We start from the raw sequence: 13,436 nt of genomic DNA on the forward strand, positions 1-13,436 counted from the left end.
ACCTGTGGACTCTTGGTTTGTCCCATTCCTCCCGCCTCCCTCTCTCCTCTTAGTGCCAAGCTGTATTAGCACAGGCCAGGAGGCCACCTGCTTTACCTTGTCCACATGGATGTAGAAGAAATGTTGCTGGTGATACACAGCCTTGATGAAGCGCTTCAGCTGACGGATGGCTCGCCCGTGAACGACCAGCATGTAGGCAATCCGAACTGGCTTGCTCACAGAGGCGTGGAGCATTCGGCTTTCATCCCACTGGATAATGGGGCTGACTTTCCCTGCAGAGATCAGAAGGGGTTGCAGATGGACTCAAGGTTATCTGAGCAGGAAGGGGGAGTGAAGAGGAGCTAGGGCACAAGCTCCTGAGGCCAAATGACCTTGAGGTCAGAAGAAAAGCTGCATTCCTACCCTGATCTCAGAAATACAGGGTGGAAGAATAACCTAAAGCAGCACATTTATACTGTCATCCAACTTGCAGCTGCAACATATCAGAAATAAATGTGCAACCCAGCACAGAGGAAGGCAAAAAAAAAAAAAAAAAGGCACAGCCATCTTTTTCTGTGTGCAAATCAGACCTAAGTCTGGGTAAAAACCAGCCAGGGATCGAACCTGGGACCTTCTGAATGCAAAGCAGATGCTCCACTCCTGAGCTAGTACAGCCCTTCCCAAATTACATGGCCCATGCCCCTTTTAATTAAGGGGATTGTCAACTTCTCTCTTTGGCCATAGTGCAGTGGCAAGACAGCTGATTTGCGCACAGGAGGCCTCAAGTTGTCTCCAGCTAAAAAGGATTCCAAGCATCTAGGTTGGGAAAGACCTGTGGTTTGTTCCGCTGCTAGTCAAAGTGTACAGACCCATGCTCTCACTCAGTGGGAGGCTGCTTCCATCGTATCTATGGGGCAATGGTCTGCTCAGCGACTGCGTTGGTGCCTGCAGAGGGTAAATGTCTCTATCCTGAGACAACATAGCACCGAAGAAGCATCCTCTCTGCAAAGCGGAAACTGTGCTGCAAAGGTGAATTCAGGTCTCACCTGAAAGCTGGCACTGCCGTGGTACGGAGCGCGGCATAAGGTTCCCGGCTTGGTGCAGGCACACCACGTTGGCTATCTCCTGCTGGCACTGTTTGCTGCTGGCTCTGGCTAACGCAGACAAGGCGTCCTTGCCGGCGATCTCACACTTGGGAGTGAAGTTGTTCTCTGTGGGCTGGGGCGCCCCTTCCACGCTGCCCGTGTCCCCGTGCTGGAAGACGGCTAGCTGGGCATCCCCTCTGAGCTCCGTCAGGTTCCTTTGGCTCGAGGAGTCCAAGTAGACGGGGAACCGGCGCCCGGGTTTGTGCTTCCCCGTAACCGCTCTCACCACTTTGGCCACTAGGACTCCGGGGTTGTCCGGACGGCTCTTCCATCGCCCATGCTTCCGGCTCAAGCTGCCCCTGCGGCCTGCCGAGCTGTCCAAATCCTTGGACCCTTCCCCGTTCTGAAGCAGCTGGGCCTTCTTCTGCCGTCCCTTCTCCAGTTTCAATCACACACACACAGAGAATAAAAATAAAAGAGGAAAAGAAGAATTAACTTCAAGGTTCATCTCCAAGCTACTTTGCAGCATTAAAAATGAAAGTTATCAGCACCCTTGCCATTTTCTAAAGGAGACAAGCTTTTTAATTAATGTACAAGAGTACATACATGCATCAATTCATCTTCCCAGGGAACTCTGGGAATTGTAGCTGTGTAAATATAGGGATGCAGGTGGCGCTGTGGGTTAAACCACAGAGCCTAGGACTTGCTGATCAGAAGGTCGGCGGTTCGAATCCCTGCGACGGGGTGAGCTCCCGTTGCTCAGTCCCAGCTCCTGCCAACCTAGCAGTTCGAAAGCACGTCAAAGTGCAAGTAGATAAATAGGTACCGCTCCAGCGGGAAGGTAAACGGTGTTTCCGTGTGCTGCTCTGGTTCGCCAGACCCGGAAGCTGTACACCGGCTCCCTCAGCCAATAAAGCGAGATGAGCGCTGCAACCCCAGAGTCGGCCACGACTGGACCTAATGGTCAGGGGTTGCTTTACCTTTTTAAGGTGAATTCCCAGTTCCTGGGATTCTTTGGGAGAAGCCATGACTGTTTCAAAGCGGTATAATACTGCTTAAAATGTACAGTGCAGATGCGGGCGATAGTTACACAGATAGTAACAAAGACAGCTGGTGCAGTGTCATTTCAGAGTAGAGCTAGGGAAACCTGGATTCAGATCACCACTCAGCTATGAAGCTAGATGGATTTACCTGTTACTCTTTCCCCCAGCTGAACCTACATCACAGGGTTGCTGCAAGGAAAAAAAGACCAGGGATTGGGGGGGGGGCATATACACCACCTTGGTGTCCTTGAAAGAAAGGCGAGGTGTGAGAGCAAAAACAAATAAATAAACAAACAAACGTATCTCTCTATTTATGGCATGTTCATCTATATTTATAGTAAATCAGATTTGTGTCAAGAGAAACATTAGATTCACAGAATCTTGCAAGAGGCATACATTTACAATTCTAAAGAAAAAATCTACCTTCTCTGCCACCCTATATATGTTTTACTCCACAGGAAGACCCACCTTGTTTAACAGGAATAAAAACCATGTAAATGGACATAGGACTGCATAGGAACCTGTGACCCTCCAGATGTTGTTGGAACTACTACAGTGGTGCCTCAGGTTAAGAACTTAATTCGTTCCAGAGGTCCGTTCTTAACCTGAAACGTAACCACTTTAGCTAATGGGGCCTCCCGCTGCCGGAGCACGATTTCTGTTCTCATCCTGAAGCAAAGTTCTTAACCCGAGGTACTATTTCTGGGTTAGCGGAGTCTGTAACCTGAAGCGTATGTAACCCGAAGCGTATGTAACCCGAGGTACCACTATACTACCACTTACAGATAGGTAGCCGTGTTGGTCTGCCATAGTTAAAACAAAATAAAAAAATTCCTTCCAGTAGCACCTTAAAGACCAACTAAGTTAGTTCTAAGTTAGAATTTTTTTATTTTGTACTATCACTGCAACTGATCGCTGATCGTGCTGGTTGAGTTGGCAGGACTTGGGAGCCCAACTTGGGAGGGCACAAGTCCTCCTTCCCTGCTCTACAGCTTTTCATTGATTGGAATTCTTCACTCCATTCCATTCTGCCTCCCCCAGTTTTCCTCCCCTCCCCAACAAGCACTCAGCATTCTGTGGACACCGAGCATGCTCAGTCAACACTGCCGCCATTTTTTGACCCCATGTGCTCTCTCTCTCTCTTCCTAAACATTTTCCTACTTCTGAAAACCTTGGGAGTGCCCCAGAGTGTGTATTCCTCCCCTCTTGTTTCTTCTTGGCTCCATAATTCTGGCTACGGTCCTATTGGCACTCAGCAGCTGAGTTCAGACAGAATGATTAAGCTTAGCTGATTTTAGATAACTATTAGCAGGCAAAAACAATCCCCCCCTCCATTCCTCCTTCCCTATGGCTGTTGTTGTTTTAATCTGCTTTCGTTGTGGGTTAAAATACAGGTGCTTATCCACAAAACCACATTAGTCCTTTAAAAAAGAATATATCTATATAAATATAACTGTTTGCTCCTCCACCGTAACAACCATCCATTTCAAGAACATTTCTATTGTTCCTCAATCCATTTTTTTCTCTGGCAAGTATGCATTTCTCCCTTTCCATTATGAGAGCAAGCTTCTTCTTTCTTTAGTTGTGTTTCTTTTCTTTTTCTTTTTCCTTAAACAAGAACAAACTGTGTTCTCTTCCACAACAAGGCAAACTTCTCAGAAGTGAAATGGACTGTACCCAGCAGAACTTGTAGGTGGAAATGCATTCAAGACAAGAGGGACAAAGGTGACTTGCCCTCCCCACAAAGTTCCTCCTCCTCCCACCCCCCTTCTGCATTATGTTTGCACAGCTTGCAAAGCACCCAAGCTGGATGGGGCTAGTCAAGGCTGCTTCTTTTGCTTTAAAGAAAGAATGCTCAGTATGCCGTCTTCCTCATGTCTGAACTCAACGGTTTAATTGGCTCACCCACATCCAGCTTCCAGACACATTGAGGCACTGAGAAGCTGTGCTGTTCTCCCCCCAATCCCCACCCAGCTGCCCATGTTGGTTCGCAGGCGCAGGCTTGTAAAAGTAATTTAAGAGACAGCAGAGCTGTCTGACTGGTTTAGCAATACCTTGGTAGATTCTAACATGCCAAGCTGAGCTATCTCTGACAAAAACAAAACAAAACCCCTCCTCACCTGAAGGAGTATGAGCATCCTCTTTCACACAGGGAGCTTTGACTGAAATTTCCTCCCGCAGACATTTAGTTGTTAGGTGTTTCTCCCAAAAGGATGAGAGAATTTCCATCAGAAAAATCACTAGGATGTTTAGAGAAGCTTTTGATGTTTGATGCATTACTGTATTTTAACATTTTGTTGGAAGCTGCCCAGAGTGGCTAGGGAAGCCCAGCCAGATGGGTGGGGTATAAATAAATTATTATTATTATTATTAGGAAAGGACCCTGAGTGAAAGGTCGATTATGACCACGCTCTACGTTCAACCAGAAGCCTCTTCTTTTCAAGCTGAGCAGCTAGATAGAATAACAGAACTGCCAAGTTGGAAGGATCATCTAGTCCAGAGGTTTTCAACCTTTTTGAGTCAATGGCTCCCTTTGCCAACTACGTTCTTTCTGCGGCACCCCTGTGGGGCTCAGGAACCCAGTTACATCACCCCTTGCTTGCAGAGCTGGCAGCATCTCACTCCTTTTCAAACACCCTCCCTTGTGGAGTGTTTCCTCAACCTCCTCTCCCCTCTCCTTGGGAGTCCTCTGGGCAGCCACTGCTGCCACCCCAGTCTCTGGGCTGCCCCCCTGCCCCCCAAAGAGGTGCCTCCTCACACTGCCCCACAGGGGCCTGGGACTTGTCTGTCCATTCCCAACAGCAAGGGCTGGTGGACTGGCTGGCTGGGCTCCCTGGCCCACTTGCTTGCTTACTCCAAGGCCACCTCAGCTCCTGGCAACCAGCACCCCCTGACCAGCCCCAGAGGCACCATTTGCCTGCAGACCTTGTAGTCAGGGCTGCTGCAACTAACAGCTGTGCAAGTCTTTGGGAGGCAGAGACGTGACAGGGCATCAGAAGGGGGAGGGAAGGAAAGAGGGACAGAGGCCAGTACTGCCAGCGGCACCCCGACCATCATTCAAGGCACCCCAGGGTGCCAAAGCACATTGATTGGAAACCACTAATCTAGTCCAAACTCCTGCAATTCAGGAATATATAGCTGTCCCATATGGGGCCTGAACCTGAGACCCTGGTGTTATCACCACCGAGCTCAAACCAATTGAGCTATCTCAGTGCACATAGGGGCAGGGAAGCTTTTAATGTTTGACGGATTAGTGTATTGTAATATTTTGTTGGAAGCCACCCAGAGTAGCTGGGAAAACCCAGCCAGATGGGTGGTGGAGTATTATTATTATTATTATTATTATTATTATTATTATTATTATTCTGGAGGACACCACAATAGCTACTATGTCCAACGCTATCAAGAGCAGGAGTGAGGACCTTTGGCACATTGGTTTTTTTTAAAAAAAAATTATTTGTTTTTACAGAAAAAGAAGAAACATCACAAAAATACAGAACAACAAAAACAATCACAAATACACATAAAACAGATGAAAAAAGCAAAATACAGAAAGAAGAATATTCCATCCATTAAAAAAATAAAAAAATAAAAATAAAAACTCCAATTTTTAAATTCATGTTTAGAAAACTTTCTTTCTTGACTTCCTCGCGCCTCCCTTTTTTGTGTTCCTCTTTGTCCAATCAGATACAGCAAATCCTTACCCTCTTTAGAAACTCATTTCTAATTATTAAAATCAATTCTATTATGTCTCCGATCTTTCCTCCTTATGTTTAAACACCTTTAGCATATTATTTACTTTTGACATAATATGACTTTAGTCTTTCACCCTTTTCCTATTACACTTTTGCATACTTTTTAACACTGTATCACTAATGCCATATTATTTTTATATCCAACATCATTTTAGCATTCATAAACTTTGCAGTATTTCTGCAGATAGTCCTTAAACTTCTTCCAGTCCTCTTCCACCACTTCTTCTCCCAGGTCTCAGAAGGACCTTTGGCACATTGGATGTTGCAGAACTACGACTCTCATCAGCCCCAGTAAGCACAGCCAATGGCCTGGGATGATGGGAGTTGTAATTCAGCAGCTTCCGGAGAGCCACAGGTTCCTCACCCCTGATCTAGAGGACCAGTTTCCCCACTCCTGCCGTAAATAATTAACAACCAGACCAGAGTCATAGCAGACAGCAGTTACCCCAGATGGGTCATCCTTTCTGGTGCCCACCATCTCCAGGAAAAGTTCCTCACTTTTTAGACAAAGAAGGGGCGGTCATGCTAGCTCCTAAGAAAGAACTCCCAACATTCATTTTGGGGCAGTGCCTTTGTGAGGACTGACCAAAATATCACCAAAAGTAGTGGCAAAATCTTCCGTCAGGCAAGATGTTATACAAAGCAGGTGGTCAGGGGACAAGAGAGTAGGGAAGGGGGGTGGGAGTTTTGAAGCTCTGCTTTCCAGGTGGCATTTAACTGCTATTGACACACAGAAGTATGAAAGGGGACCTACCAGCCATGAAGATGGTGAATGTTTCTTAAAACAGTCACTTTTCCACACACTTACCCATCTGGAAGGAAGTGCATTATGACTGCAGGGACAATGAGTGTGACAGTCTCTCTCACACACAATTTGCTATCTCCTAAGAGATGATTAATTTAGCATGCCTTTGAAGTGACCTTGCGATCAGTTCTGAATTTATAACTCGGGTTGCAGAATTATCCCCCCAAAAGGGGGGGGGATTTCCTCATCACAATAAGTCAGTTGAACGTGAATGAAACTAAATAGCTTCTATTAAGTAATCATCCTTGCAGAAACGAAGTATGAGAGAGGGAAAGAGGCTATTTTTTGATGCAGGGGAAGCCTGGCTGTGGGAAATTACCATGGTAGCCAGCGAAACAAGTCAGATGCTCTCCATTACAGTATTGGTCCCCCTCTATTTGTCAATTTTCATGTATATGGCATAGAAGCATGGCTGCACATGATCCTTTAGGTTAGACTAAGGATGGGGAACCTGATGCTTGTCAGATGTTGTTGGATGGACTCCCAACTCCCAGCCAGGTGGCCAGTCATCAGGACTGATGGGAGTTGCAGCCCAGAAACATCTGGAGGGCCAAAGGTCCCCATCCCTGTACAGTGGTACCTCGGGTTAAGTACTTAATTCGTTCCAGAGGTCCGTTCTTAACCTGAAACTGTTCTTAACCTGAAGCACCACTTAGCTAATGGGGCCTCCTGCTGCTGCTGTGCCGCCAGAGCACGATTTCTGTTCTCATCCTGAAGCAAAGTTCTTAACCCGAGGTACTATTTCTGGGTTAGCGGAGTCTGTAACCTGAAGTGTATGTAACCCGAGGTACCACTGTATTAGAAAGTAAAAACCTCTCTGCCATTTGGGCCAAGTTCCTGTCTCTCTGCATTGCCCAGGGCTGGCTGTTTCAGTACTGAGAAAACCACAGATTAGAACAAGCAAGGAGTGATCAAATACCGTATTTTTTGCACCATAACACTCACTTTTTTCCTCCTAGAAAGTAAGGGGAAATGTCTGTGCGTGTTATGGAGGAAATGCCTACGGGTGGCATGCCTACGGATTTTCCTCCTCTAAAAACTACGTTCGTGTTATGGTCGGGTGCGTGTTATAGAGCGAAAAATACGGGTACCTCTTCCTTTCCCAAACCACTAGGTCTAGTGTGGTGCTGCATCTCTTTACAATTATCAACTAATTGCCATGCATTGTCTACGTCTGCTTTGATTTCAACTGACAATGGATTTGTGACTCATTTCATACTTTTTTTTAAAACTCTCCCAAATGCATATCTAAAGAGGTCGCTCATTTTATACATGCTGGTTTCCTTCACCAAATTTCTTCTGCCCATCTGCCACCCCAATGCTCCAGTTTAACTCAAGTGCCCCATGTGTTATTTCCCCATGGTTTCTTACTGCAGAGTGACCCACACGTTGTGCTCTGCTTGGAGGTGTTCCTCGACCATACAAAGACAAAATGCTTAAAGTGAAATCTGGGGGAGGCAATCTCTAGGACTATCATCAAAGGGTCAACTCTGAAGTACTTCAAGCGCTATGTACACAACATTCATGTGTAAAAATCAGAGCGCATTACTTGAACGTGTCAAGTCTCTTTAAAACCAAACATGACTTCTCCAGCAACTGCTTTCGCATGAAATACACCCTCCCCACTCTGAAGCGATGCAAACACTTGCAAAAGCAAGGATGCTAAACTGGAATAAACCCTCAGGCAAGTCGGTTCACATGAACGCAGCTTCAGAAGCAGTGTCATTTTAGATGTGAATCATCAGCAGGACCAGGGAATTATTTCCCATAACCTGAGTTAATGTTACACTGAATAACTGGTTAGGATGGCAGACAGTGCTCTTAAAGACTGCACTTTGGACGTGTGTGGGATGGCTGAATTCATCCCGCTTACCTCTAAATGACTACTTGAAGTCAAGGTGGTGAGATATTGAGCTGGTTACGCTTCCCTGTTTGTGTAGCACACACTGTAATCCTGTAGCCAAGGGAGGCACGGTGGACCAAGGGTCAGGACTCTTAGGTTGCTACACAACCCTCAATTTCTCGATAACTGCTAACACGGAGAGCTTTATAAGGGAGGGAGTCCTACTGCTATGGCCCAGCTGGGGTATTTGGTTCCACAGGTGGCCAATCTGTATTGGAGGGCAAGGAAATGGGGCCCCTAAAGCAGTGTTTCCCAACCTTGTGCCTCCAGCTGTTTTTGGACTACAATTCCCATCACCCCTTGCCACTGGTCTTGCTAGTCAGGGATGATGGGAGTTGTAGTTCAAAAACAGCTGGAGGCACAAGGTTGGGAAACACTGCCCTAAAGGAATCCCCCTCTCAATAACCAGATGGTTGGGGTGGTCTTAAAACTCACAGATCCTGAAATGCACCCCCCAATGGAGACCAGGGAATGAAAGGCTGGGAGAAAATCAACCAATTTAGGGTGACATGTTTATTGAGAATTCAGCCTGATTTCGAGAGAGAGAGGGGGGAGGGAAGAGATGGAAGGTACCCAAGGGGCATCTAGTACCACCCTCTGCAATGCAGGAATCTCAGCTAAAGCATCCATGACTGATGGCCATCCAACCTCTGCTTAAAAACCTCCCAGGAAGGAGAGTCCACTACCTCTTGTGAGAGTCTTTCCACTGCCAAACAGCTCTTACTGTCAGAAAGTTTTTTTGAATGATTAGTCACAATCTCCTTTCTTCTACCTTGAAGCCATTGCCTCAAGTCTTACCCTAAAGAGCAGGAGAAAACAAAGATGTGACAAGGCACCCCTCTTCCATGTGACAGGCCTTAAGATATTTGAATATGGCTATCCTATCTCCTCTCAGTCTCCTCTTTCCCAGGCTAAACATATCCAGCTCCTTCAAGCACTCCTCATAAGGCTTAGTTTCCAGACCCTTGGTCATCTTGGTTGCCTTCCTCTGCACACACTCCAACTTGTCGACATCCTTCTTAAATTGTGGAGCCCAGAACTGGACACAGTATTCCAAGTGTGGTCTGACCAAGGCAAAATTGAGTGGTACTATTCCTTCCCTTGATCTGGACACCATATTTCTGTTGATGCCGCCTAGAATAGCACTAGCTTTGCTTTTTTGCTGCTGCATCACACCGTTGACTCATGTTAAGCTCGTGGTCCACCAAGACCCCTAGATCCTTTTCACACATGCTGCTAGTAAGCCAGGTGTCCCCCATCCTATATTTGTGCAGCTGATTCTTCCTTCCTAAGTGCAGAACATTACATCTGTCCCTATTGAAATTCATTTTCATTTTGACATTGTGTCAAAGCAAGCAATACTCCACACTCTCCAGTGGATTTCCATCCTTTACTTATTACAGAAAGTCTGACTTTTGTGGGGACCTCCAAAGCAAATTAATTCTGGAATCACCCCTAGATGAATGTACTGCAGAAGCAGTAATGTTGGTCTATTAAGAAATTATAATAATAGGATGCTGACCAACCTGGACTCAGGGCTTTCACAATAACTAGCTTTTCTGATTTCCACATATGCCTTGCTGGTTAGCAATCAACCCAATCAGTCAACTTCTGCCATGCTTTTTTACCAGCAGTTCTGGTTTTTTGTTTGGAACAGACTAAATACAAGCAAAGTCCTTTTGGAAAAAGAAAAAACCCACAACTTCCCCTGGTTTCCTCTTCAAGCATGCATCAGAGAGAGAGAGAGAGAGAGAGAGAGAGAGGCCAGAACGGGCAGAGATAACAGCTCATTAGTCACCAGGCAAAGCCATCTGTTCAGGGACTTATAAATCTGTTTTCTCCACTATGAAGGTGAGAGCTGAGGAGGGAGGCTGGCAAACAGCTGAAGTTTTGCTCTCTACTCAGATACAAACATCCTGCCAGGGGCAGCCAGGCACCTCCGTGAGGAAGGAAATGCTTGCATCCTTTTGGAAAGGTTGGTGCTCGCCTTCAATCTTTGGAGGAACACATGCTTCAGAAGTCTGCAGCCCAGGATATTTTCTCCCTGCCTGCCTGCCCTCTCTGGAGCAAAGGGGTTTTGTTTACTCGGAGAGCTGAACTCCCGGCAGCACGGAGGCAAGTGTCTCTGCTCCTTTCCAGCACATTGCCCTCTCACAGTCAAGCCCACTGCATCGTACTTCCAAATGAAGACACCCCTAGAGACAAATACGTTTTCCTCACCTCGCACATCCTGGAAGAGAAAGAGAGAGTGACGAGACAAGGAAGGCGAGACAGGCTGCCAGAACACCTGTCTGCTGCTCCCCCCTTCCACAATGTGCATGGCTGAGCATTAAGAACAGGCCTCCTAACTGGTGGCTGTTGCTGGCAGATCCATCTCTCCCAGAAGGAGCTCTTAATCTAGCCTGTGACAGGTGAGAAGGCATCCCTCCTCTCCCTCTCCTTCCTTCAGCTGCCAGTTAATGAACTCAGTGGCTCCTAATTGCTGCACGGTGCCAGAGCAATCCCTTCTGTTCGACCCACGGAGGAAGGAAAATAAATTACTCCCAACTTCTGTTTAACACTTCGGCAGAACTTTTTGGCAAAGTCTCTGCTTGCATGGATTCCCCGCTGCTCGTCGGATCAGGCACTCTGATATTTCCAGACTCTCGTCCCCATGTTGCTTCATCTCCGCCATTTGCGCTTGCTGGTAAAACCAACAGATTCTCACGGGAGCTCTCAAAACATCCCATACTTCCAGGAGATATACAAAACAGGCTGTCTTCTGCATCCGTGTGGTACTCTGCCACATTGCCTGAGTCGCTGCAAGTCACAGTTCTTTGAAATTACTTTATTGTGGATTTGACCACTCAACATCAAAATAGGTTTGTTGGTACTCTGTTACCAAACATGCATGTAGGGCTCAATCGGTCAGCTACCTTCTAACAAAGCGGTAACCAATGTGACTACAGCTCCCATCCAGAGACAGTGGAGAAAGCCAGAGATACTCTTCATGAGTTTGGGGGCAAAAGTGGAACATACCCAAATACAACCAAAACAGCAACAGATTAAGATCCACTATGATTTTTTTTAAAGAAACAATAACCTGGGATTTAAAAAAGAATGATGCAGCCTGTGGAAGAAAATAAGAGATGCAAGTGGTACCCACAACAGAAGTACATTAATAGAGACTGGGGATAGGTAAAGGGGGGTGGTGGAAATAAGCCAGGCTGGTTCTGGAGCAGGGGCTGGGATGGTGAACCTACGGCACAGACCAGGCAAGGGACAAGGGTGGTGCTGTGGTCTAAACCACTGAGCCTCTTGGGCTTTCCGATCGGAAGGCCAACAATTCGAATCCACATGATGGTATGAGCTCCCATTGCTCTGTCCCAGCTCCTGCCAACCTAGCAGTTTGAAAGCACATCGGTGCAAGTAGATAAATAGGTACCGCTGCGGCGGGAAGGTAAAAGGCGTTTCCGTGCACTCTTGCTTCTGTCACTTTGTTCTGTTGCACCAGAAGCGGTTTAGTCCTGCTGGCCACATGACCCAGAAAGCTGTCTGTGGACAAACGCCGGCTCCCTCAGACTGAAGCGAGATGAGCGCTGCACCCCATAGTAGCCTTTGACTGGACTTAACTGTTATGGGGACCTTTACCTTTTTACCTTACAGACCAGGCCCATCAAGCTGCTTGAAGTGGCCTGCAAGCCCCATGACAAAATCGGCAGCACTTCTTCCTCTTATAAAGAGGCCTCTCTTGTCCCTTGTGTGCAACAGCTCCTAGGAGGGTTTTAGCGCTCAGGAAATAGGAATGAGCACTCTGACCTAGTAATGCGAGTACATAAGGAGGAGAGACAAGGTAAGCAGAGGATTTTCCTTCCTATTGCAGGGCTGGGAAAAATCATAGGTAGGTAGCTGCTCAAAATTGATGCTGGCTACTAGGAACTGGAAATGTTGTACCACTTTGCTACTGGCATCTAAAACCCTGCCACGCAGCTCTTACAAATTGAAGCTTGGGATCAGAATTTTGCCTCCAAGTGCTGTTGCATGCAACCAAAGTGTTAGATTCCATACTTTCAGCATGACTGTGGTTTTTGGACTTCCTTATTTTGTGACTAACAGACACCAGCACAGTGATTATTCTGGGTCTAATTACATCAATTTTTACCAGCACTCCTATTTTTTGGCATCGTATGAGCCATGTCACGCCATGTACAAAATGCATAGCCCACTACTTATGATAATCACACATGCATGTAACAGGCTACAGCTTCTCAATGTATATATGCTGTATTCACATATGAATGTGCTTTGCACACATAGAAATTGTGAAATGTGTGAAGTGGCCCCCGAGTTCCAGAGGCTAACAGTGTTCTTTTGTGTTTAAAAGTACTTAAAAGTCTGTCACCTGGTGATTTGTGAATACAGTGGTACCTCTGGTTACGAACTTAATTTGTTCCAGAGGTCCGTTCTTAACCTGAAACCGTTCTTAACCTGAGGTACCACTTTAGCTAATGGGGCCTCCCACTGCCACCGGAGCGTGATTTCTGTTGTCATCCTGAGGTAACGTTCTTAACCCGACGTACTACTCCCAGGTTAGAGAAGTCTGTAACCCGAAGTGTTTGTAATCCGAGGTGTTTGTAACCCGATGTACCACCATATAGGAAGCTGACATATACCAGCCCAGACGATTTGTCCATTAAGCCCAGCATTGCCTAGCTCCCTAGGGGACTCAGGCAGAGAAAGTTCTTCCCCATCACCTGCTATCTATTCTTCTTAGTTGGAAATACTGAACCTGTGACTTTCAAAGCATCCAAAGCATGTACTCTCCGCCACAGAACTGCAGCCCCTCCTTCCTCCAGATGAGATGCCTCAATTATTGTGCCGGGGGCA

General features: G+C 46.6%; 1 protein-coding gene across 3 annotated transcripts in view; it reads right to left on the reverse strand.

The window, feature by feature from the left end:
* XYLT2 (xylosyltransferase 2) overlaps positions 1-13,436 on the reverse strand; it is a 37,859-nt gene that overhangs the window by 18,810 nt on the left and 5,613 nt on the right. For 2 of the 3 annotated variants that reach the window (XM_081850714.1, XM_081850712.1), the window contains exons 2-3: positions 1,026-1,500; positions 97-272 (exon numbers count right to left, since the gene is read on the reverse strand). In XM_081850714.1, coding sequence (XP_081706840.1) covers positions 97-272; positions 1,026-1,500 — 651 coding nt within the window. The remainder of the gene's footprint in view (positions 1-96; positions 273-1,025; positions 1,501-13,436) is intronic. The other variant, XM_081850713.1, reaches the window with a different exon arrangement.

The sequence above is a fragment of the Podarcis erhardii genome (assembly GCF_964252035.2).
Source record: "Podarcis erhardii genome assembly, chromosome: 2".
NCBI lineage: Eukaryota > Metazoa > Chordata > Lepidosauria > Squamata > Lacertidae > Podarcis > Podarcis erhardii.